General features: G+C 41.1%; 2 protein-coding genes and 1 pseudogene across 5 annotated transcripts in view; 2 read left to right on the top strand and 1 right to left on the bottom strand.

Moving 5' to 3' along the window:
* The window catches only part of kuz (zinc-dependent metalloprotease kuz), a 299784-nt gene that overhangs the window by 113901 nt on the left and 159019 nt on the right, over window positions 1-26864 (bottom strand). For all 4 annotated transcript variants that reach the window (XM_065223435.1, XM_065223447.1, XM_065223441.1 and 1 more), the window contains exon 3: window positions 4454-4477. In XM_065223435.1, the coding sequence (XP_065079507.1) occupies window positions 4454-4477 (24 nt within the window). The remainder of the gene's footprint in view (window positions 1-4453; window positions 4478-26864) is intronic.
* On the top strand, window positions 12617-14704 carry LOC135702209 (ovochymase-2-like; annotated as a pseudogene).
* LOC135702201 (polyserase-2-like) lies at window positions 19908-22230 on the top strand. Its single transcript, XM_065223224.1, has 6 exons — window positions 19908-20640; window positions 20699-20929; window positions 20987-21060; window positions 21114-21202; window positions 21273-21517; window positions 21578-22230. Exons 1-6 carry the CDS (start codon window positions 19965-19967, stop codon window positions 21979-21981), a joined length of 1719 nt encoding a protein of 572 aa, XP_065079296.1. The 5' UTR covers window positions 19908-19964; the 3' UTR covers window positions 21982-22230.

The following is a 26864-nucleotide window of genomic DNA, read 5'->3' as shown; positions in this document are numbered from 1 at the left end:
ACTGTACACTCAGATGCTGACGAAGCCTCATTGTCTCATCATGGATGATGAGACTAACGTCAAGGCGGACTTCCGGCAGCTTCCGGGGCTACTGTTCTTCACCGCCCAGCACAAGTTTGATGTTCCGGAGGAAGTAAGGAAGCAGAAACTTTCAAAGTTTGCCAAGAAATACATGATTTGGCAAGCGATCTGCTCATGTGGCAAACAGAGTGCGCCGTTCGTGACTGTGTTTACCGGGACTGTAAACGGGGAGATCTACCTCAAGGAGTGTCTACAGAAGCGTCTGCTTCCTCTGTTGAAGCAACACGAGGGCTCTACGATCTTCTGGCCGGATCTAGCTTAGTGCCACTATTCTAATGTTGTCCTGGAGTGGTACGAAGCCAACGGGATCACTTTCGTACCCAAGGATGCATAACGAAGTTAACATTTCAGCTCGCATCCCTCTCAGCATCAAAATAAATATGCTGGAGCTCAGCTTATTGATGACTCTTGATGGAGCTTTTGGCAAGCCTGCCCATACAAAGTCCCATCGAGGGGTGCTAAGATGGTGATTTTAGCTCATGTAATCGCACTTATTTAAAATAGTTCCAGTGTACCTGGATTTCGGTTCAATTTTTAATGCAGATTACGAATATGCTTTACCACAATACCCTTAAAGAACCCAAGCGATCTGTTTAAAATAACAACTCTATTTTTCATTCATTGACCACCCGAGTGAACTGGTTAAGTAGAATATCCGCAATGGTGATGCAGTGAGCTTTACGTCTCAAAATGTTGAGATGATTGGTCGAATCGAACACAGGCCAAATGACGATTGATCGAACGAATAGTTGGCCTAAATGGGTTAATGGGCCAAGTTTTGGTAAATGTTGAATTGATTTTAGAAATTGTTTGAGAAATTGAAAAAAAAAAATGATTATGAGAATACAAATTGGTATCTCGAACCAGTAAAACATTTCAAGATCTCGGACTAAGAAAAAGCAAAAGATTATTATTAGATTATTGTACTAACAATCAACAATTGACGAACTATAAGGGTGCTACTATACGGTTAATGTACTTCAACTTCGATATCATCAGTGCCAATTATTAAATAATGTAAATTAGTTAATTTTCCAAGAATGCAATCATTTAATGACTCAAATAAATCGAAATATATATCTATAGTCTATCACCAATTCACTTTATCATTACTACAAAATCCAGTAACATTTACTTGCTAATTCCCGTTACTTTTTAAGTGGTGCCAATTTGAAGATCATCGCAATAAAATTTACGTGAAAATCAATTGATTTCTATGTGAATCACTCAAATGTAATCTCTCCCCCAAAACACGTAATATTCACGTGAAAATTATGATGGAAAATATCAACGTGCCTATTCAGGTGAATTTAACGTAACATTTTTTTTGCAGTGTAGGCTTGGACAACTTTCAAGATCTCAATGTAAAATAGTTTCAGTTTTTAGAGTTTCAAGGGAATTCTGAAGAGAATACTAAGGAACGAGAAGAGTTCCAAAGATATTTTCTTTTAAGTTTAAGGAGAATCTCGTGATTATTCTGAGCAGAATTCCAAGGTAATTGTGAAAACAAAATTGCATTTCATTTTAAATAGGTTAATATTGAACCATTTTGGAAAAGTAACACATAAGTTGATAAAGTTGAATTTTCATGGCGATTTCAGAAGTTAATTTTTTACAAACATTATACCGTGGTAGAGGTAACCATAGCTGCAACACAAAAACAACTTGAGTGCTGTAAAAATCGATAGAACTGTTTCAAACACATCGTCGGTACATGAGCGAGACGGCGATCATCTCTTTTTGCCAGTGGTGGCGGGGGGAATACCCCTCACCATCCCTCTCCAACAGGGGAGTTTGGTAAAGAGAGATGATCAAACCGATTTGTACCTTCCTAAAGTTGTCCTTGCTCGCTTTATACTCTCTATATGAAATTTTCACACTGCCGTAGTCTAACGGAACTATCTCCTCATCTATCGTATAACAATTACCACTTTAGTCTTTTATTTGAAATTACCATCTTCAACTACATTATACTAAGATGAATCGAAAAATAAAATTACAGCTTACGACCATGTATTAAGGTTTATTGCTTTTTCCTAGTTGGTTATTGGTTTTCCCGGTTTTCTCGGTTACTTTTCAAATTTCTGTCTGTTTACCGGCTTTTCAGGTTTCCCGGCTCGCTGGCCACCCCTAAATTTTACAGTGGCTTTTTCTCAGAGCATTTTTTATCTTTTCTATTTTATCTATTTCGTTTACTTGGCAGGCTCAATCACATTAGCTTTACGGAGCCGATAATTCATTGTTCATGGTTTGTAACAAAATTCACTTATTTTTACGAAGGATAGGATCAGGGGAGGAGCGTGGGGATTTCGTTGTCTCATCAGAGCGTTGTTGCCAGTATGAACGGTAGTGCGGGTATATATTTGTCTGGAGTTCGACCGGCTATGGTGCCCAGTGGGCGACGATGGGACTCATTGAGGCGGAGGGACAAGACAAACAAAAACTAATAAATAGGAATTTAAATTTTTTACTAGACATTTGCAGAATTGTTTTCTTATAGATCATTTAATTTTTTTCGCAGATCAAGAATTTTTTTTATTTAGTAGTTATGCGCAAACTTGATCAAGATATACCGATTTCAAGCAATGATTATTTTAAAATCCAAAACCCATTTTTAAGATATATTCTTGAAAAAATACCCATTATGTGCAAAATACCATGTCAATCGCAAAGAGTCATCATGTGCAGCCCTTGTCTATTAGGAATCGAAATGCTCTATAAGCCTTTTCTTCATCTATTCTCATAAACAACATAGACCACACATTTTTGGCGGTGACGTTTTCTATTATTCCAATTTGGTATATTTTATAAAATCAATTCTCCCTCATTTGTTTTGCTGTCGTTAACTCGATGGTAATCCAGACTACTTCTATCACTTTTCTTATACGTTTTTTAAAAGTTTACAACTCGATATCGTCCCTACAGGCAAAACAAATGACATGAACATCAAATGTAAGTGTTGATTGTTTACATCCTATGAAATTTTTTCTAACAATAAATGTAATGACAGTTCTTAGTAATATGACGTACAAGTAAGTTTTTCCAGGATAAATATTTTCGTATTAAACTTTCACGAGATATTTGTATATCCAGACTACATAACAGAATCTGTTCAAGTGGTGAAATCTTTAAAAGAATCTTACTTTTCCCGGTTCAGGTCTCTTAAATATCGAGTTAGGGAGAATTGACTGTATAACGAATGGTGAAACGATCCTCTTCTCCATACCGGTGTCGGTGCAATAAATTGAACGCCTTGTCAGTTGTCACACTCGAAGAAAAAGGCAAACAAACAAACAACCGTGGAATTCATCATTTTCCCTGAGGGTAAAGTGCATACATTTCGCATCCCAAAAAAGAATTGTCATCCCCCAGCAGAGCCGTATGTGCTCTATGCAGTGGTTTGCAGCACGTTTGACACTTCCGCCGAACCACGCCGACGCCCACAGGACAAAACAATCCTCTCGGCAACGAGTGCTGGCTGGGGTGTATCGCTGTTTACGTAGATACGTAGCAACAACTCCAGAGCAGCGCAAACAACAAGGAGTAAATAAAAGAGTCCATTAGACTTTGGTAGCGGTAGCAGCTTTTTTTTTTGTCCTGTACTCAACGGCTTGGAAATGTACGACCAATGAAAATGGGAAAGCTTTTTCTCGAGAGCAAATAAAATAAACTACAACACAACAACAGCTGAGTGCATACGGGGGTGTTGTATACAACAGCACAAGCAAACGTCGATGCCGACGACGCCGACGCTTTGTCTGGCTACACAGGCTGCGAGCGTCCGCGGCGTCGTTGGTTGGCTGGGCCGTCGGACGTCTTCTTCGCAACCACAGCCCACAGCTAGCAGTTCTGATGATGATGATGATGATGATGGTGAAAACAGAGTGCGATGTTGTACAAACCGTCGCCCTACATGTTGCCGGATACGCACTTTGGTTAGGATAGCGCGCCTATCGCGCAAGGGAGGCGTCGTGGTGGAGAGCTTTGTTTTCAAATGGAAGAGAGTATCACAGTTTCTGTTAGTGCAAAGAAGCTACAGAAAACGAAAAGAAGGCAAAGAAATGGAGCCGCAATATGAAGTCTTTGTTGGGTAGCATATGTTTTGATGGTTTCTTTTTCGGTTCGATAATGTTTCTGCACGTAACGTGCGAAAAGGTAAAACATATGCTTTCCCATGTCGAGGACTGGACTGAATGAAGTCATGTTCTCTTAAATCTTAAATACAATATCTAGGATGGGGTTCTGCATAATACTGCATATATTATTGTTCCTGAAGAAGCGACCAGTGCAGTGTACCTAGTTGAGTATCATGTTTCATATGATTGTAAAGAACTTAGCACCTAATTATGGTAGATTTCCTTTCGACACTCACCTTTCTTTGTCTCTCTTACGTAGCCTGGAAATAGGAAAAAAAGAGAGGGATTAAAACTATTATTCCAACGGAAATGAGCTTTTCAGCATACGCCAATACAGCCACATAAAAATAGAGCCCACAACCCGAGAAAGCTTCTCGCCCGCCCACCAGCCAACAACCAACACACCAACCAACCAAAGAACCATTCAAACACACTTAATTTCCTCTCCACTCCCGCATGTCCTGTGGAAAAGGGAGAACACACGTTTGCATGTGGGAAACCCGAACGACATTAAAAACAATTTATGTACTATTTTCCACCTTCCACTCAAGCGAGCTCACATTTAACTCCCCACTGGGATTCCATTTTCCAGCTGCGGTGCAGCAGCAGAACAGTGGCGGATTGAAACAAAACCGTCCTAAGGTTCTTTGTTCTGTTGGCACAAGGAACAGGGTTCACTTTCATCCTTTGGGATACCTTCGCTCGCTCGCTCTCATGGGAAGTCAATAATGGACTGCAGTCTACAGTCTGACCGAGCGCAACCACTTGACTTGGGTTCCCGTCGTATATTTCAACGCGACCCGTACGGTATAGCAATCTAGAAGAAGTATCAGTTCCGAGAGAAAGAGAGGCGTTAAACCATTACGAGAGTGGAGCCATTATTTCGATTACTTTATAGTATTGTTGGAATAAAAGCGACTCCTCTGAGGGTGTACTATACGTGAGCATAGGTCGTCATTTGTTCCGCGTGTTTGAACCCGTACCCGTAAGAAACCGCATACGGGGAGATGGGGGAGAAGGCTTCCTATTAGTGCGTTCGAACGCTGTTATGGAAAAACAAGGTTCGGACAACGTTTGTTGGTGGGTCAGTGTTAGCATAAAATCATAAATTTTGGCTCACTGGTAGAAAAAATTGCAGAAGAAGGAAGTCAGCCTGGTTTTGGATTTGGGTTAACGGAGTAGATTACTTCTTTTTTTTTCAAGGTTATAAACACCCTTACCGCCCTAACGCTTGCTCTGAAACGAATTCAATTGTATAACTATTTTAAATGAGTGTGAAGATAATTTCCAACCCGAAAACATGCATTGTGTTGGAAATTTCGGGTTAGAATCCGCTACCTCCAGTATGGTGTGCTTTAATATTTCTGTATGCAGAGATATCTGCTCCCTTCAAGCAAAATTATGTTAATTAATATAGCATGAGCACGAACATGATTGACTGCTACTCCGTTATTCGCAGATCACCTGTAATTACACAAAGAACCAACCATAGAAACTAGACCTACAAGATCTACGGAAAACAAATCAAGGAAAAACCACCATAGGAACCCAAGAATATGCTCTGCTCAGTAAGCACAAACGGTCGCTCTAAGGCCACCGAGCCACATATCACATCAGACCTCTTATGATCGAGTTATTGTTGCAACCATGCGGTCACCAGTGAGCCCAAATACACGAACTCATCGACCACCTCGATTTCGTCACCGTCAATCTGAACTCGGGGTGGGAGGCTAACATTGTCTTCCCTAGAACCTCTTCCTTTCATATATTTTGTCTTTGATGCGTTGATGGCAAGTCCAATCCGCCTAGCTTTAGCCTTCAGTCTGATGTACGTTTCCGCCATCGTCTCAAAGTTCCGTGCCATGATGTCAATGTCATCGGCGAAGCCAAGGAGCTGGATTGACTTCCTGAATATCGTGCCACTCTTGTCTATCCCAGCTCTTCGGATCACACCTTCTAACGTGATGTTGAACAGCAGACACGAAAGTCCATCACCCTGCCGTAGCCCCCTTCAAGATTCAAAGGGACTCGAGAGTGTCCCCGATACTCGAACAACGCACATCACTCGATCCATCGTCGTCTTGACCAATCGCGTCAGTTTTTCCGGAAGTCCGTACTCGTGCATAATCTGCCATAGCTGATCTCGATCGATTGTGTCGTATGCGGAAATCGATGAACAAATGATGTGTGGGCACGTTGTATTCGCGGTATTTCTGCAGAACCTGCCGAATCGCGAAAATGTGGTCCGTGGTAGCGCGGGCACCAAGAATCCCGCCTGGTATTGCCCCACGAACTCTCTTGCAAATGGTGACAGTCGGCGGCATAGAATTTGGGAGAGTACCTTGTAGGCGGCGCTCAGCAGTGTGATCGCGCGGTATTGCAGTCACTTGTCACCCTTTTTGTAGATTGGGCATCCACTCCTCCGGTAATATCTCCTCCTCCCAAATCTTGACAATTACCCAGTGCAGCGCTCTAGCCTGTGCTTCACCACCGTATTTTAATAGCTCACTTGGTAGTTGATCTACACCAGTTGCTTTGTTGTTCTTCAGCCGACCGATCTCCTCCTCAACTTCTTGAAGATCAGGGGCCGATAGCCTGTCGTCTTCTGCGCGTGCTCCAAGGTATGTTGCCGTGCCACCTTCTTTTTCTGCTGCTTCATCGTTAAGGTGCTCGTCATAGTACTGCTTCCACCTCTCAATCACCTCACACTCGTTCGTGAGAAGGTTACCGTCCAAGTCCTTGCACATATCGGCTTGCGGCACGTAGCCTTTGCGCGAACTATTTAGCTTCTCGTAGAACTTTCGTGTGTCGTTTACGCGGTACAGATTTTCCATCGCCTCGCGATATCGGTCTTCCTGCTGACGCTTCTTCCTTCGGAAAACCGAGTTTTGTCTGTTCCGCGCTTGTCTGTATCGCTACACATTCAATCTCGTGCAGTGTTGCAGCATTCTCGCCCGTGCTGCATTCTTCTCCTCTACTAACAGTTTGCATTCGCCGTCAAACCAGTCATTTCTTCGGTCCGGGATTGCAGTACCTAGTGCCGCTGCAGCGGTACTACCTATGGCGGAACGGATATCCCTCCAGCCATCTTCAAGAGAAGCTGCGCCAAGCTGCTCTTCCGTGGGTAGTGCAACTTCCAGCTGCCGCGCGTAGTTCTGGACAACTCCGGCGTCCCGTAGTTGCTCAATGTTGGGTCGCGGCGTTCGACTTCGACGTGTCTTATGCACCGTCGAGAGTTTTGAGCGCATGTATACTGCAACTAGGTAGTGGTCCGAGTCTATGTTCGCACTGCGGTACGTGCGGACGTTGATAATGTCGGAGAAGAATTTCCCGTCGACTAGAACGTGATCGATTTGGTTTTCAGTGTTTTGGTCAGGTGATCTCCAGGTTTCTTTGTGGATATCCTTGCTGGGGAAAAAGGTACTTCGAACTACGTTTCCTCGAGAGGCTGCAAAGTTCACGCATGGTTGGCCGTTGTCGTTCGATTGGCCCGTTTACCGGTCTATACATTGCCTCCCGTCCTACCTGAGCGTTCATGTCGCCGATGACGATTTTGACGTTCCATTGCAAACAGCCGTCGTACACCTGCTCCAGCTGCGCATAGAACGCTTTTTTCTCGTCGTCGGGTCTCCCTTCGTGTGGGCAGTGCACGTTGATGATACTGTAGTTGAAGAAACGGCTCTTAATCCTCAACTTGCACATCCTCGCGTTGATCGGCTGCCAACCAATCACGCGTTGGCGCATCTTACCCAGCACTACAAAGCCGATTCCCAGCTCGTTGGTGGTGTCACAGCTCTGGTAGAAAGTAGCCGCTCGATGCCCGCTTTTCCATACCTTTTGTCCCGTCCAGCAAAGTTCCTGCAGTGCTACGACTTCGAAGTTGCCTGGTTGAAGTTCGTCATAGATTAACCTATCGCAGGCTGGGAAGCCGAGCGATTTGCAGTTCCATGTTCCGAGTTTCCAATCGTAGTCCTTATTTCGTCGCGTAGGTCTCGCCGGGGGACCATCGTGCACAGCTCTGTTTAGAGTCCCTCGCTGGCACTAAGACGGTGATCAGCCGCTCCTAACATGGATGGAGAACAGACGCCGTTTTGAGCCGCACCTCCATGGTGAACAGACGCTCGGGTTTGGTGAAGCATTTCCTGTATCATCGTACTATGGTTACCGCGCCAGTGTTGGCGTCGCACCTCTTCACTTTGCTATTGCCGGACTGGCAACAATGCCCAGGCTACGCCACCCAGCTGTGTCCATGTTTTAGCTGATAGTCTTTTGTTATCATATGACTCGGGGAGGCGTGAAGTAGGAACTTCTGAGGACCAGGGCTAGGTATTCCGCTCCTTCCAGGTTGTCAACTCACCATTTTGTAGCCCAACACACGACGGTATTCAGATGTGATGCGATAGAATGTTTAATGGCAACTCAACATTTAAACTCTGCTGCTATCGGGTTTCATCGATCTGTGGGAAGATGGTCAAAGTAGTAATGTGCGGTAACGATCAGCTCCTAGATCGGAAGCTGCGATAAGGTATGCATATGAGCAAAAGCGAGATGACTACTGATAAGAAATTCGAGCAGTTCCAACCCTAAATAAATTACGTTACGCGGTAACAATTTTTTAGATTTGAAAAGTTCCAAGATCGCAACAGATTTTCAAATTATGTTACATGATTTTTTAAAGCTCGAAATTTGATTTTTTTTATATACATGTAAAGTTGATGAAGGCACTAGGTCATCGGATCGAACAAGTGATAGATTGAAAGAAGGAATTTTTTGAAGCTTACATGAGAAAACTCTTAATTAATGAGAAAATTGGAGACAAAGCCACTTTTTTACATTCTTTTTGAGATTTCAGAGAAATTAAATTTAAAATATTGCGGAATTTTCAAGATTTAAGATTAAACAAAAAACCAACTGAAATAAAATTATAGGATTCTGACAAATTGAAGAATTATCTGGAGAGTTTTGATGAGAATACCATATGAGTTTTGAGGAGAATTGTAGTCCTATACAAATAACTATCTTAAGGAATTATGAGGACAATTTATTTATTTATTTGTTGTTAATCAAATGCAGACAAGCTTAAATTACAATAAACATTTAACATCTATTTCAGGCGAGTTCCTGGCATAGTTTGTTCTTTGGTTGTTAATGAAAAATGTATTTCTGTTTCTTAAGGAACGAGTGGATGTAAGAGAATGTTGGACTTGACAAATTGCCGAAACTCTGGGTTGCTTCTGTAATACACTCCATAAATGATGTATGCCTGTTTTTGGCCTGATAATAAAAATAAACGAGGACAAACGTTTAAAACACTTGTACTCGTATTACTGATGTGACATTCAAAAGCTATTTTAATCATAGAAACAAGATTATGTTTCTGGTAGATTTATTGTGTAGGAGTGTTCGACTGTGAGTTTCTCCAATAATCAGTTTCAGCTTGGCAGTCTGGCAATCACTCATCAGAACAAATTAATTTGCTATAATTTGTCCCTACGTTTCGGCTCTGATTAGAACCTTCTTCAGAGGAAACTGGGGAGATTTTTATTTTAAGAACTAATTGTTTGTTGGATTTGTTCTTTGTCTAGAACGTCTGTTTGTTTGTTGGTAAGTTTTTGTACATAGCGGATTTTAGTTGGATTGTTCAAAGTTATATTGAATTTTGTTGTTGTTTTTTTTTTTTTGTATTTTGTGGCGGGTTAATATTTGTGTTTGTGCACTGTTCGAGAGTCTGGTGGTTTTGGTGAAATGGTGGGAACAGGTGTTATAGTTGAGCTTTTAGTTGGATTCAGGTGGGCATAAATGGCATTGCTGTTGGGCGTTGATGGATTTTTAGTGAGTGTAAGATCCCTGCGTAAGCTGTGTTTAAATTGTCTACGTTCGTTGGTCTATTGACTGTATTGGGTGTACTATATATGTGGCACATTTCAAGGAATGCAAGTGTATTTTTGTTGTTGTTTCGATCAACTCTCGATTACTTTTTCAAAGAGACTAGGGGAGGGTAGTACCTGAAACATTTAATTTTTTAGCTCTAAATCTTTAGTTTCTCGTGAAAGTAATCTTCAAGTGATTTTGAGAAATTGTTAAAACGCCGAATATATATGTATTATTTGAAAGCTTATCTCCACGAGTCTATTTGTTTTGTAAAAATGTAAGAGGTTGTATCTAAGACACCACCGTAGATTCGACGTACTCGGTATTAATATTCGGCGACTGTGTTAGTGAAACCACTTTTTGCAGGCAATCGGTGATAATTTTGATCACCATTGCAACAGTTGGACATTTGTGTAATTTTCAATAATGACCTATTGAAAATTGATAAAGTGTTCATTTTATTATATTATATATTTTATATTAGATTCGTAGAAAAATTTCCAAACCATAGGCTTGTTTAGAATTAAAATCCATCCGCTATTGACAGAGTTGTAAGTGCTCAAAACCTGACTACTGTTCGTAACACGGTCGATTTTCTTTTTTTTTAATTGCACCCCCAATATGTTGCCGAATGACGTAATCCTACGTAAAAAAATGGGTCTGTATATTTTTCTATAAATTCGCGTCGTCAGTAGCACTCCCGGAGCAGGCTCCGAGAGAAAACGGAGAGCAAGAAGAACAGTTGTGAGGGTTGTTCGAGTGTACCTATCTCAAATAGGTACGCTACTCTTCCCACCGATGTTGGGAATACAACACCAGTGATAACGCGGACTAAGAAGAGAAAGAAGAGGATGCGACGATGTCACCGCGATTTGGTGATTGTCAAAATTCAAAAGTGACAGTTACGTTATATGGAGGTAGGTTTCTGTAACACACTCCATAAAGATATATTTATGCCTGTTTTGATGATACTGTCGAACGCTGTTAGATAATTAGTATAGCATTAGCATCAGTAGTCTGCAAGAGGATACCCCAAGATCCTTAGTTTGGCAGTATACAAAATACTCTCGATCAATTTACAGCTTCATTCGAGCAGTTAAAATGACGTTTACTACCACACGAACTTTAAAATAAAACAATATTTAGCTAAAATTTGGGCGTTTAAAAAAGAATGATAATTTGATGTTCCAGTTTTGTGAAATCGCTGGTAGAAAGTAACGTTAAAACTTTTTGAATAAGTGATCCGTTCAAAGTTCACTTTATTCCACACATTGAGATCAATTGATAAGTTGAAACTGAATGGAAGCACAACGTTGTAATCTAATAAGCTGTGAGACCCTAACCCTCTATTGCCCAATCTCACTTCTTTTGCTGGGGTAAACGCAAAGAGATGCGTCAAGAAAAGTTATTTTTGTTCAACAAATCCATCATCAGTCAGATTATTGGGGATGAACTTGAATTCTAATTTCAGCGGAGACATTTTGGAAAAAAAAAACGTAAGTAAAACACTCACGATATTTAAATAAAAACCGAAAAAAAAATCATTAAAAAAAGAACTGAATTGATCTAGTTCAAAATAACACGTAACTTTTTGTTGATTTAATAAACATAATAAATTAAAACCATAATCCGGACAGTTGAGGGTTAAGGGGGTATTCCCGATCTTTTTTTTCAAAAAATCAAATTTTTTTTTCACGTTTTTTTGTACTTTAGACTATATACTTTCATCCCCCCAAGCCGTTTTCCGATCAGCGAATTCGGTGTCCAGGCATAGCTGACTAATGGTAAGAACCCCCAAATGGTTTTAACTAAAGTCAAAACTTTAAACGCGTTTTTCTCGAAACCACATTTTTTTTATCGGGCGAAGATTTTTCTCAAAAACTATAAGAGATATTGACTTGAATCTTTGCGCATTTTGTTCCTTATTAAATTCTTTGGAGCTTCTCCCACTTTCAGCCAAAAATATTAACATTTAACATTGTTTGAAGCACCTTAAAGCTGCAAAAAAGCGGGCTAAAAATCGCCTGTTTTTTCATATGGCCGCCATTTTGTTAATTTGCAAGATTTTTTGCTGCCAACGGGAGAAGCTCCAGAGAATCTTATGCAGATTATTAATTTCATCACGAAATCTGTTTCAGATGAAGCCGTTCCAGAGAAAAGTCTTCGCCCGTCCAGGCGTTTGCGGCGAACAGGGGTCTGTTTGCCGCCATTTTGTGACGTCAATAATGTCTTTTTTTATGTCGAAAAAAAATTATTTGTAAACTTTAATGTTCAATAAACAAGAATCCCAAAGAGTTAGGCGCATTACTATTCATTTTCCTTGAAAAAAAAATTAATTGAAAAACAGGCCGAAAAAAGGCAAAAGATTGGGAATAACCCATTAAGCTGCCAATATAGCGACCAAACTGGTTGTTTCTACTCATTCTTATCTGTGTATACATTTTAGAAATCCCGAGCAAACCTGTTTTAGATGTGCCATCTCCGCAACAGTATCAACAACCCAAGAAGTTAATTCGTGAACAGTTGTAGCTTGTCCTCCATCGCAATCGGAACGGTTTCCTTCAACATGAGCATCTTTAAGTTGTTCGTGATCTTCAGTTCGTTTTGTGTGATTCGAAGTGATTTGATCGACGCATCCTACCAGTGCGGAATTCGGAAGCATTCATTCGTCCAGCTGTTGCATCGCGGATGGAAAGTGGAAGAAGGTCAATGGCCATGGCACGTAGCCATGTTCCACAAAACGGGTAGCAGTTCCCGTAAGTATGCTTGTGGGGGTACTTTGCTAGACCAGAAACACGTCCTGACGGCAGCCCATTGTGTCGTGAATCGTGATACCCAATATCCATTGCCAGCAGCCAGCATTGAGCTCCATTTTGGGCAACAAAATCTCTCGAAGATGACTGATCATACGCAGATTCGAGACGTCAGCAAGGTTCACATTCATCCGGAATATTCCACGCATCGGAATGATGTAGCAGTGTTGGTCATAAGATTGCCAGTAGAGTTTACGGACTTTGTTATCCCGATCTGCATGGATCAACGAGCGGACAGAGATCTGCGGAATTTGGAAGGTCAACGCGGTTGGATAACCGGTTGGGGAACGACGCAGAGTGGTGCCATATCGGATGTACTTCGGACGGCCTCCATGCCAGTAGTTAGCTATCTGCAGTGCTTCAACGAAGATCAAACGCTATTCGGGAACATACTGAATCCGAATGTGTTCTGCGCTGGTGATCGTAACGGTGAAATTTTTTATTAGTTTTTGAAAGGTATAGAAATAATCTGAGATGTATCATTTAGGAACCAGTCCTGGCACGGGAGACAGTGGAGGTGGCATGTACTTCAATGAAGGGGATCGCTGGGTGCTGAGAGGCATTGTATCGTTTGCAAAAGCAGATGAGTTGAAGGAAGAAGTCGATACCTCGAAGTATGCAGTGTTTGTCAATGTGCAGCGCTTTCTGACGTGGATCAAGGAAATTACGGACGAAAGCAAACCTGCCGCAAATAGACCAAAACGGATTAGCGAAAAAGGCAAAAATCTTCAATTTCAACGAGAGCATGTTTGTAATGATCATTATTGAATTTCAGAGTGCGATCGATTTATGAGTCTGACTAAAAAAAGAGCAAATGGGATTTGTGCGAATTCTAGATTCCCGCATACGGTAAGTTTGATGATTTGGTTTAAAAACTTCGCATTAAATCGATCATTTTGAAGGTTTCGCTCATCTACCCTGACGGTGAAGCTGGATGTACCGGTATCCTAGTCAATGAAAATCACGTGATAACTGCTTGTCACTGCATGCAGTAAGATAGAATAAAATGCAATAGAATGTCTGTACAGCTGATTAATTATTGTTTCTTTTAAAATTAACAGTGATAGTAATAAACAGAGGCCTTCAAAAGTACAAATTGATACATATGGTGAGACGGATGTATTGGAAATGACCTGTCACCCAGAATTCAAACCAAGATACGTTTACCATGACCTGGCTGTCGTTAAACTGGACACATCTATCAATCTGTCAAGCAATTTGATTCCGGCATGTTTGGCGAGCAATTGGACAGAGAATTTGTACGACACGCTGCTCCAAACCGGTTTCGGTACAAGCTTATTTTCAGGTAACTGGAAATTGGTATGCTTTTTGTAGCAACTAAAAATTAGCAAGTCAATTTTTGAAGGTACCAAAAAATTCATCGAGTCTGATGAGAATCAGGTCATCACCAAAGAAGAGTGCGATCGACAGCTACCGGTATCAAGACGTGCACCTAACGGTGCCATTTCCGGTCAGCTGTGTGTGATCAACAACGATCGGTTAAGAACTAGCAGTTTTGGTTCCTCCGGTAGTCCTCTGCAGTCTGCCAACAGTCGAACATGTATGTACACGGTAGTGGGAGTAACAAGCTATGGAAACTTGGACGACGAAGGAGTCCGAGAGACGAATAACACTGTGATTGATGTTTACACTCGAGTTTCCCACTATCTGGATTGGATTGAAGACATCGTCTGGAATGTTAAGCCTCTGATGATAACTACAAGAAGTGCAACATCACTCGGCGGATCACGGATCACTGATTCACGGATTGTCTTTCCAGATAATTGAACTGACTTGAACAATCCAAGTGGTTGTGTGGTTTTAAAAACGTATTCTAGTAGACGCAAGTTAGTTAGGGTTCTGGTACCTTCTGACCGAAATGAATCTTAAAATTTTGTAATTGTCCACGCTCTTTAATGTCTTTCTATCACAGTCCCAAAACTCAACTCGACATTGCACAGTGGTCCACAGGATGGGAATTTGAGGCGAAAAGTAGTCCTAGAACTTTTGTTTTAAAAATAAGACGTTTAGTGCCTTTGGTGAAGTTTTTGCGCTTAACATTGGGGTGATACTGAAATTAATTGATATGCAAAAACTAACTTTGTTGTTTTTGAAAATAAAGACATATGATTTTCAGCAAAGTTGCTGAGTTGTAAGTCTTGTTGAAGAAACAGCTACCACTTATCGTTCTCATTATAGAGTATTTTTTATGAATTGAACAGTAGCTGAAACATTTAGGTTTTAAACTCTAAATATATATGTTTTGTTCACTATTTTATTTGATAAGGCTCAATCAAATCAACTTTCCAGAGCCGAGGTTTCTTGTTCACTATACAAAACATCTTATATACAAACATTTAGCATTGATGTTCTTCGCTCGAACATGCGCGCATCCTGCTGTGTTCTCCTTGATGGTTTCAACCTGCATGGCCTAACGCAAATCAACTCGATACTGAATAGCAACTCTCGGCTGCTTGATCTCGTTCTGGCGAACGATGCTGCAGGACTGGAATGTTGTATCTTAGAAGCCTCAGAGCCTTTGATTGACATCGACACCAATCATCCTGCGTTGGAAGTTTCTATCAACCTATCTGTTCCTGTTCGCTACGATAACCCCTCTGTTGATGTACATGAGCTCGACTTTCGTAGAGCAGATTTCATCGCGCTGAGTCAGTTGGCAGTTCCTTGACACGTGTTCATCTATTGATGAAGCCGTCAACTACTTCGCTGAGGTCGTTGGCCGGGCAATAACTAATTCTCTCCCATTGAGGAGACCCTTTCCCAAACCCGCATGGTCCAATGCTCGACTACGGAATTTGAAGCGTCTGAGATCGAAGGCCCTCCGTAAATACTGTAGTACTCGTAACCCATTCACCAAACGATTATTTTCAACAGCGAGTAACGAATATCGCACATATAACCGCATTATTTACAAGAGCTACACAAGGCGTGTGCAGGCTAATTTACGGCTTAATCCAAAGCAGTTCTGGTCATTCGTGAATACCAAACGAAACGAGGAGGGGCTACCAGTCGAAATTCACCTGGGTGATAGAATCGCCAGCAATTCCCCTGAGAAATGTAATCTTCTGGCAGAACATTTCAAAGACATTTTCAATGATACTACCGCTACGTTGTCCCAAGTTGCTGAAGGGGTGAGGGACACTCCCAGTGATGCTTTCAATTTTTCGATTACCTCGGTTACAGTAAACCTGGTCGAATCCGCCATCAAGAAGCTGAAATTTTCTAATGCTGCTGGCACTGACGGGATCCCCTCAAGCATCCTGAAGCTATGTTGTTCAGAGCTTAAAACACTGCTTTCGAAGCTGTTCAATAATTCATTACAGCAGGGGGAGTTCCCTACACGTTGGAAATCGTCATTCATGTTCCCGATCTACAAGAAAGGAGACAAGAGAAACGTCGAAAATTACCGAGGGATTCTCTAGCTGCAGAAATTACAGAAATTTCTCCTGACCAACACGGTTTTTATCCCAAGAGATCAGTTTCAACAAATGTAGCTCCGTTCATTTCTTTATGTCTTCGGAGTATGGAAGCTGGTGGACGTTGTATATACAGATCTTAAGGCTGCATTCGACCGGACTGACCACTCCATACTGCTAGCTAAACTTGAAAAACTCGGTGTATCCTCGGGTTTAACTCGTTGGTTCAAGTCCTATCTGACCAATCGGGAACTTTGTGTTAGAATCGGATCAGAGCAATCGGACTATTTTACAAACAGCTCCGGTGTTCCTCAAGGTAGCAACTTGGGACCATTGCTATTCTCGATTTTTGTGAATGAGACCGGACTGATCCTCCCAACTGGTTGCCGATCGTTCTATGTGATTGTTCGTAGCTTCGCCGATTGCTTGCGGCTTCAGCACCTAATCGATACTTTCGAAGAGTGGTGCTCAAGAAACTATCTCACGTTGAATGTACAAAAATGTAATATTAAAGGGTGTCCACGATGAAATTGCCACACACAAAATTGATTCGCAAAATTCGAGTTTTCATCCGATTGCCATCAAATTTTCAGGGATTGAGAAATAACTATTAAACTTCATTTTACCATTTTACTCGTATTTTATTTACAGTCCATACGCAAATGCCCGCACCTTGGCCTTAACCCCGGCCATAAGATTCTGCACAACCTGTAAATCAACCGTTTTTTGCATGTAAACCCATACTTTCTTCAGTTCCTCGACTGTCTTCACTACCTTAGGTCGTTTAAGAAGGTGCTGCTTCATAATCGCCCAGTACTTCTCGATGGGGCGGAGCTCCGGAGTGTTGGGAGGCTTGAACATTTTCGGCACGAAATTGACCTTATTGTCCGCATACCACTTCAGCACGTCCTTGGAGTAGTGGCATGAGGCCAAATCCGGCCAGAAGATTGTTGGGACGTTGTGGGCCTTCAGGAGAGGAAGCAGCCGCTTCTGGAGGCACTCTTTTATGTACACCTGTCCGTTCATCGTGTCCTGGGTCACGAAAGGTGCACTCCGCTTCCCGCACGTGCAGATGGCTTGCCAAACCAGGAATTTCTTCGCAAATTTGGACATCTTCTGAGTGCGGACATGCTCCGGAACGCTGAAATTATCCTTGGCCGTGAAAAACAGGTTGCCGGGGATCTGTTTGAAGTCAGCCTTCACATATGTTTCGTCGTCCATGATGCAGCATTCAACTTTCGTCAGCATGTTGAGGTACAACTTCCTGGCACGGGTCTTGGCGGACTTGTTCTGCTTCTCGTCGCGATTAGGGGCCTTTTGTACCTTGAACGTTCGAAGCCCAGCCTTAGTTTTGGCCTTCTGGACAAAACTTCGGCTTAGGTGCAGCTTCTTAGCCACATCCCTAACGCAGGCGTTCGGATTTCGGTTGAAGGCCCCAACTACGCGGTTGTGATTTTTGGTGTTGTACGGAATACTTTTTCCTTCACTTCTGGGCTTCCGATCGGTGGTCAACCGTTCCTCGAACCGCTTAATCACTCGCGACACCGTGGAATTAGCGATTCCCAACGTTTTAGCGATGGAACGATGCGAGAGATCCTTGTTCTCGTGATGAATGCGCAAGATTTTATCACGCACGAGCTGTTCTTTCGACTCCATTTCCGCGAGTTTTGATCACAGGACTTTAAAACTTGCAGGATGTAAATAATGCACTATGAACTAAATCCACCCAAATTTTCATCAAATTCTACCCAACGGTTAAAAAGTTAGAGCAATTTCATAGTGTGGCAATTTCATCGTGGACACCCTTTATATATGTGGCACATTTCAAGGAATGCAAGTGTATTTTTGTTGTTGTTTCGATCAACTCTCGATTACTTTTTCAAAGAGACTAGGGGAGGGTAGTACCTGAAACATTTAATTTTTTAGCTCTAAATCTTTAGTTTCTCGTGAAAGTAATCTTCAAGTGATTTTGAGAAATTGTTAAAACGCCGAATATATATGTATTATTTGAAAGCTTATCTCCACGAGTCTATTTGTTTTGTAAAAATGTAAGAGGTTGTATCTAAGACACCACCGTAGATTCGACGTACTCGGTATCAATATTCGGCGACTGTGTTAGTGAAACCACTTTTTGCAGGCAATCGGTGATAATTTTGATCACCATTGCAACAGTTGGACATTTGTGTAATTTTCAATAATGACCTATTGAAAATTGATAAAGTGTTCATTTTATTATATTATATATTTTATATTAGATTCGTAGAAAAATTTCCAAACGATAGGCTTGTTTAGAATTAAAATCCATCCGCTATTGACAGAGTTGTAAGTGCTCAAAACCTGACCACTGTTCGTAGCACGGTCGATTTTCTTTTTTTTTATTGCACCTCCAATATGTTGCCGAATGACGTAATCCTACGTCAAAAAATGTGTCTGTATATTTTTCTATAAATTCGCGTCGTCAGTAGTGCCGGTTGCATCGTGTGATGGGGAGGCAGCGCTCCCGAAGCAGGCTCCGAGAGAAAGCGGAGAACAAGAAGAACAGTTGTGAGGGTCGTTCGAGTGTACCTATCTCAAATAGGTACGCTACTCTTCCCACCGATGTTGGGAATACAACACCAGTGATAACGCGGACTAAGAAGAGAAAGAAGCGGATGCGACGATGTCACCGCGATTTGGTGATTGTCAAAATTCAAAAGTGACAGTTACGTTATATGGAGGTAGGTTTCTGTAACACACTCCATAAAGATATATTTATGCCTGTTTTGATGATACTGTCGAACGCTGTCAGATAATTTGTTTAGCATTAGCATCAGTAGTCTGCATGAGGATACCCCAAGATCCTTAGTTTGGCAGTATACGAAATACTCTCGATCAATTTAAAGCTTCATTCCAGCAGTTAAAATGACGTTTACTACCACACGAACTTTAAAATAAAACAATATTTAGCTAAAATTTGGGCGTTTCAAAAAGAATGATAATTTGATGTTCCAGTTTTGTGAAATCGCTGGTAGAAAGTAACGTTAAAACTTTTTGAACAAGTGATCCGTACAAAGTTCACTTTATTCCACACATTGAGATCAATTGATAAGTTGAAACTGAATGGAAGCACAACGTTGTAATCTAATAAGCTGTGAGACCCTAACCCTCTACTGCCCAATCTCACTTCTTTTGCTGGGATGAACGCAATGAGATGCGTCAAAAAAAGTTATTTTTGTTCAACAAATCCATCATCAGTCAGATTATTGGGGATGAACTTGAATTCTAATTTCAGCGGAGACATTATGGAAAAAAATCATAAGTAAAACACTCACGATATTTAAATAAAAACCGAAACAAAAATCATTAAAAAAAGAACTGTATTGATCTAGTTCAAAATAACACGTAACTATTTATTGATTTAATAAACATAATAAATTAAAACCATAATCCGGACAGTTGAGGGTTAAGCTGCCAATATAGCGCCCCAACTGGTTGTTTTTACTCATTCTTATCTGTGTATACATTTCAGATCCCGAGCAAACCTGTTTTAGATGTGCCATCTCCGCAACAGTATCAACAACCCAAGAAGTTAATTCGTGAACAGTTGCAGCTTGTCCTCCATCGCAATCGGAACGGTTTCCTTCAACATGAGCATCTTTGAGTTGTTCGTGATCTTCAGTTCGTTTTGTGTGATTCGAAGTGATTTCATCGACGCATCCTACCAGTGCGGAATTCGGAAGCATTCATTCGTCCAGCTGGTGCATCGCGGATGGAAAGTGGAAGAAGGTCAATGGCCATGGCACGTAGCCATGTTCCACAAAACGGGTAGCAGTTCCCGTGAGTACGCTTGTGGTGGTACTTTGCTAGACCAGAAACACGTCCTGACGGCAGCCCATTGTGTCGTGAATCGTGATACCCAATATCCATTGCCAGCAGCCAGCATTGAGCTCCATTTTGGGCAACAAAATCTCTCGAAGATGACTGATCATACGCAGATTCGAGACGTCAGCAAGGTTCACATTCATCCGGAATATTCCACGCATCGGAATGATGTAGCAGTGTTGGTCATAAGATTGCCAGTGGAGTTTACGGACTTTGTTATCCCGATCTGCATGGATCAACGAGCGGACAGAGATCTGCGGAATTTGGAAGGTCAACGCGGTTGGATAACCGGTTGGGGAACGACGCAGAGTGGTGCCATATCGGATGTACTTCGGACGGCCTCCATGCCAGTAGTTAGCTATCTTCAGTGCTTCAACGATGATCAAACGCTATTCGGGAACATACTGAATCCGAATGTGTTCTGCGCTGGTGATCGTAACGGTGAAATTTTTTATTAGTTTTTGAAAGGTATAGAAATAATCTGAGATGTATCATTTAGGAACCAGTCCTGGCACGGGGGACAGTGGAGGTGGAATGTACTTCAATGAAGGGGATCGCTGGGTGCTGAGAGGCATTGTATCGTTTGCAAAAGCAGATGAGCTGAAGGCAGAAGTCGATACCTCGAAGTATGCAGTGTTTGTCAATGTGCAGCGCTTTCTGACGTGGATCAAGGAAATTACGGACGAAAGCAAACCTGCCGCAAATAGACCAAAACGGATTAGCGAAAAAGGCAAAAATCTTCAATTTCAACGAGAGCATGTTTGTAATGATCATTATTGAATTTCAGAGTGCGATCGATTTATGAGTCTGACTAAAAAAAGAGCAAATGGGATTTGTGCGAATTCTAGATTCCCGCATACGGTAAGTTTGATGATTTGGTTTGAAAACTTCGCATTAAATCGATCATTTTGAAGGTTTCGCTCATCTACCCTGACAGTGAAGCTAAATGTACCGGTTTCCTAGTCAATGAAAATCACGTGATAACTGCTTGTCATTGCATGCGGTAAGATAGAATAAAATGCAATAGAATGTGTGTACAGCTGATTAATTATTGTTTCTTTTAAAATTAACAGTGATAGTAATAAACAGAGGCCTTCAAAAGTACAAATTGATACATATGGTGAGACGGATGTATTGGAAATGACCTGTCACCCAGAATTCAAACCAAGATACGTTTACCATGACCTGGCTGTCGTTAAACTGAACACATCTATCAATCTGTCAAGCAATTTGATTCCGGCATGTTTGGCGAGCAATTGGACAGAGAATTTGTACGACACGCTGCTCCAAACCGGTTTCGGTACAAGCTCATTGTCAGGTAACTGGAAATTGGTATGCTTTTTGTAGCAACTAAAAATTAGCAAGTCAATTTTTGAAGGTACCAAAAAATTCATCGAGTCTGATGAGAATCAGGTCATCACCAAAGAAGAGTGCGATCGACAGCTACCGGAATCAAGACGTGCACCTAACGGTGTCATTTCCGGTCAGCTGTGTGTGATAAACAACGATCGGTTAAGAACTAGCAGTTTTGGTTCCTCCGGTAGTCCTCTGCAGTCTGCCAACAGTCGAACATGTATGTACACGGTAGTGGGAGTAACAAGCTATGGAAACTTGGACCACGAAGGAGTCCGAGAGACGAATATCACTGTGATTGATGTTTACACTCGAGTTTCCCACTATCTGGATTGGATTGAAGAAATCGTCTGGAATGTTGAGCCTCCGATGATAACTACAAGCAGTGCACCATCACTCGGCAATGATTTTGTCTTCCCAGATAATTGAACTGACTAGAACATTCCCAGAGGTTGTGCGCTTTAAAAAACGTATTCTAGAAGACGCAAGTTGGTTAGGGTTCTGGTACCTTCTGACTGAAATGAATCTTAAAATTTTGTAATTGTCCACGCTCTTTCAGGTCTTTCTATCACAGTCCCAAAACTCAACTCGACATTGCACAGTGGTCCACAGGATGGGAATTTGAGGCGAAAAGTAGTCCTAGAACTTTTGTTTTAAAAATAAGACGTTTAGTGCCTTTGGTGAAGTTTTTGCGCTTAACATTGGGGTGATACTGAAATTAATTGATATGCAAAAACTAACTTTGTTGTTTTTGAAAATAAAGACATATGATTTTCAGCAAAGTTGCTGAGTTGTAAGTCTTGTTGAAGAAACAGCTACCACTTATCGTTCTCATTATAGAGTATTTTTTATGAATTGAACAGTAGCTGAAACATTTAGGTTTTAAACTCTAAATATATATGTTTTGTTCACTATTTTATTTGATAAGGCTCAATCAAATCAACTTTCCAGAGCCGAGGTTTCTTGTTCACTATACAAAACATCTTATATACAAACATTTAGCATTGATGTTCTTCGCTCGAACATGCGCGCATCCTGCTGTGTTCTCCTTGATGGTTTCAACCTGCATGGCCTAACGCAAATCAACTCGATACTGAATAGCAACTCTCGGCTGCTTGATCTCGTTCTGGCGAACGAAGCTGCAGGACTGGAATGTTCTATCCTAGAAGCCCCAGAGCCTTTGATTGGCATCGACACAATCATCCTGCGTTGGAAGTTTCTATCAACCTATCTGTTCCTGTTCGCTACGATAACCCCTCTGTTGATGTACATGAGCTCGACTTTCGTAGAGCAGATTTCGTCGCGCTGAGTCAGTTGGCAGTTCCTTGACACGTGTTCATCTATTGATGAAGCCGTCAACTACTTCGCTGAGGTCGTTGGCCGGGCAATAACTAATTCTCTCCCATTGAGGAGACCCTTTCCCAAACCCGCATGGTCCAATGCTCGACTACGGAATTTGAAGCGTCTGAGATCGAAGGCCCTCCGTAAATACTGTAGTACTCGTAACCCATTCACCAAACGATTATTTTCAACAGCGAGTAACGAATATCGCACATATAACCGCATTCTTTACAAGAGCTACACAAGGCGTGTGCAGGCTAATTTACGGCTTAATCCAAAGCAGTTCTGGTCATTCGTGAATACCAAACGAAACGAGGAGGGGCTACCAGTCGAAATTCACTTGGGTGATAGAATCGCCAGCAATTCCCTTGAGAAATGTAATCTTCTGGCAGAACATTTCAAAGACATTTTCAATGACACTACCGCTACGTTGTCCCAAGTTGCTGAAGCGGTGAGGGACACTCCCAGTGATGCTTTCAATTTTTCGATTACCTCGGTTACAGTAAACCTGGTCGAATCCGCCATCAAGAAGCTGAAATTTTCTAATGCTGCTGGCACTGACGGGATCCCCTCAAGCATCCTGAAGCTATGTTGTTCAGAGCTTACAACACCGCTTTCGAAGCTGTTCAATAATTCATTACGGCAGGGGGAGTTCCCTACGCGTTGGAAATCGTCATTCATGTTCCCGATCTACAAGAAAGGAGACAAGAGAAACGTCGAAAATTACCGAGGGATCACTTCACTCAGTGCCTGCTCTAAAGTTTTCGAAATCATCATCAACGACGCATTATTCTGTAGCTGCAGAAATTACAGAAATTTCTCCTGACCAACACGGTTTTTATCCCAAGAGATCAGTTTCAACAAATGTAGCTCCGTTCATTTCTTTATGTCTTCGGAGTATGGAAGCTGGAGCGCAGGTGGACGTTGTATATACAGATCTTAAGGCTGCATTCGACCGGACTGACCACTCCATACTGCTAGCTAAACTTGAAAAACTCGGTGTATCCTCGGGTTTAACTCGTTGGTTCAAGTCCTATCTGACCAATCGGGAACTTTGTGTTAGAATCGGATCAGAGCAATCGGACTATTTTACAAACAGCTCCGGTGTTCCTCAAGGTAGCAACTTGGGACCATTGCTATTCTCGATTTTTGTGAATGAGACCGGACTGATCCTCCCAACTGGTTGCCGATCGTTCTACGCGGATGATGTGAAGATCTATGTGATTGTTCGTAGCTTCGCCGATTGCTTGCGGCTTCAGCACCTAATCGATTCTTTCGAAGAGTGGTGCTCATTAAACTATCTCACGTTGAATGTACAAAAATGTAATATTATCTCATTTCATCGCAAGCTGAAACCAGTGGCATTCAACTATACCATAAATCACCAACTTCTGCAACGTGTGGACAATGTTCGTGACCTAGGAATCACGCTGGACTGCGCCTTAACATTCAAACTTCATTACTCGGGCATCGTTGCGAAAGCTAACAGGCAACTTCATTTTCAAGATCGCTGACGAGTTTCGCGATCCTGCCTGTCTAAAAGCTCTATACTGCTCTCTACCCGAGCAAAGCCGGTAAACAAAATGAAATCAAATCGATATTAAAGTTTGCAGTTGCTATCATAATGAAAACTCATTTTGATTTCAATTGTCACGACATTAGTCTGATATCATATTGTGCTTCCATTATGCAGTCAAGACTTTTTAAATGAAAGCAACTTAACTTGAAGTTCTGCTGTTAACGTCTTGTTTAAATTTAATTTAAGCTCATTTGTCGTTGAACTAACGATTATTGTTTATTTGTTTTGTTTAACGCAATTTAGAACATTCGTTATTTGCCCGGGGTGAGATTTAAGCTCAAGTCTTTCAAAGTGAGAAGCATGGATGCTAACGATTTTAACCAGGCCCGTATTCAGTTAAACATTATGAATGCAAAATCAGAAATCAAATTGATTTCTTTGAAAGCAAGATTAGTTTTCCGTTTGATTCAACAGTGTAAAAGTTTGCTCTTATTTTTGCTGTGTTAACCGTTAAGTCAACCAAAATGAGATCAACTGGAGTATTCAAAATAAGTTACATCATAACAGCAAATTTTGATTTCAATTTGATCTCCAACTTTGCTCGGGTAGTGCGATCGATCTTGGAATTCAGCTCGGTAGTATGGTGCCCGTATCAAGCAGTTTGGATAGCGAGGATTGAATCTGTTCAGAGGATATTTGTTCGGTATGCCTTTCGTCACCTTCCTCGTTGTCAACTTCTGGGTCTTGAAACACTAGAACATAGGCGGACGATTAGTCAGGCCGTGTTCGTCGCGAAAGTACTTATTGGTGATATCGACTCTCCAGGAGTCTTGGCTGAATTCGAAATCTACGTACCCGAACGAGTTCTTCGGTCGAGGAGTTTCCTGCATCTTGGACCTCGTGCTGCGAACTACAGCTTGTCTGGGCGTTTCAACGAGTTTTACGAGTTTTTCAACTTTAACTGTGCAGCGGAAACCTTTCGTCACCGAATTCAACGCAGGGTGTCCATTCAAATCCAATTTTCCAGGTTTTTTCCCGGTTATTTAAAAAAACCAAAAAATCACCGCTGCCTCAAACTAAAAAGGTGTTCAAAAATAACTGTTTATTGTCTCCTGCAAAAATTTAGCCTAAATGCTGTTTTGGTATGTTGAAAAATGCATAAATCAAAACGCAGTATTAAAACACTTAAAATCTTCCAGGAGTTTAGATCTTGAAATTTTTAGGCATATAAAAAACATTTTGTGGGATAAAAAGATGTGTTACCAAAATATTTCAATTGTATTGGAGATATTTTACAGGTTAATACATATCTTGTTCGATTTCCAATTATGAGCATTTTGAATCTACATTTGAAATATAATATAAGATTATCAATACGATGATTCGACTTAATGATAGAATGTTATATTACATCTAATAGTAACTTTAACACTCATGGATCATTCGTGACTTTTCACGGTTAGATTTAAGTTCATGATAATGATGATTACCCCTAGGTTTGAGCTGGATGATTTATCTATAAGATAATCAAGTGCATTGACTTCAGCGTGAGAGGTATGGATTCAGATCTTTATATTTTACAGGCTTATCAAGGTATTCCAGACTAATCTTGCGTACCTGATTAGCACAAAGTGCAGAGATTATTTTTAATTTATTCAATCATTTTTTTTAAGTTCGTTGATTGTGTATGGTGTTGAACATTTGCAGGCCAAGCATGATCGGGTATGCAAGGAGTTTGAAATCGGACATTTTTTTTAATTGGCATGAATTTGCTTTTCTATCTTCAAGTAGCTTCGTGACCGATATGTCTTGGTTAGGCTTAATATTAGCACTACTACACTCGGAAAACTGTAGCAACATAATTCAAAAAATGTTCAACCAATGACAACCAAAATAAATTCTAAAAAAATACTCTGTAAGCTATCTTGGTAGCTCTACATACTCCAACAAGTGAAAGAAAAGATTAGATTTGTTTTGTAATTTTGAGAAATTTTGATACTTTACCACAGTGAAAGAATAATATGAAAATTGTAAACAGAAGTGAAAAGAAATTAATATAATCATGTATATTAAAATAATAATTATTGATTCCATGTAAAATTGCAGTTCTTATAAGGGTTTAAATGATTCTTGAAGACCAAATTATGGCCTACAAGACTATGATAAAACCAAAATTGTAACTTAGGATGAGTATACATTATTTTTCCCGGTGCGATTTGGGTTTTCCCGCATTTTTCCCGGTTTTTTCCCGGATTTCCCGGTTGGATGGACACCCTGTCAACGCAGACTCCTGAGAAGGTGAGTAGCTGTCCATTTAATGTACACGCGAAGGATTGTGCTACCTGTTTATTTTTTGTTTCCGATTCAACTGCATGACGAGAACTTCTACCTGATTCACGGACAACTCTATGCCATAGGAGGATAACTTTTTTTATGCTATAGACTTGATTAA

This window comes from Ochlerotatus camptorhynchus, unplaced genomic scaffold, assembly GCF_037179485.1.
Source record: "Ochlerotatus camptorhynchus isolate MF236.1 unplaced genomic scaffold, CSIRO-AGI_Acam_v1.1 ptg000017l, whole genome shotgun sequence".
Classification (NCBI taxonomy): Eukaryota; Metazoa; Arthropoda; class Insecta; order Diptera; family Culicidae; genus Ochlerotatus; species Ochlerotatus camptorhynchus.
The sequence above is the reverse complement of the archived record's forward strand: the minus strand, read 5'-3'. Positions and strand labels throughout refer to the sequence as shown.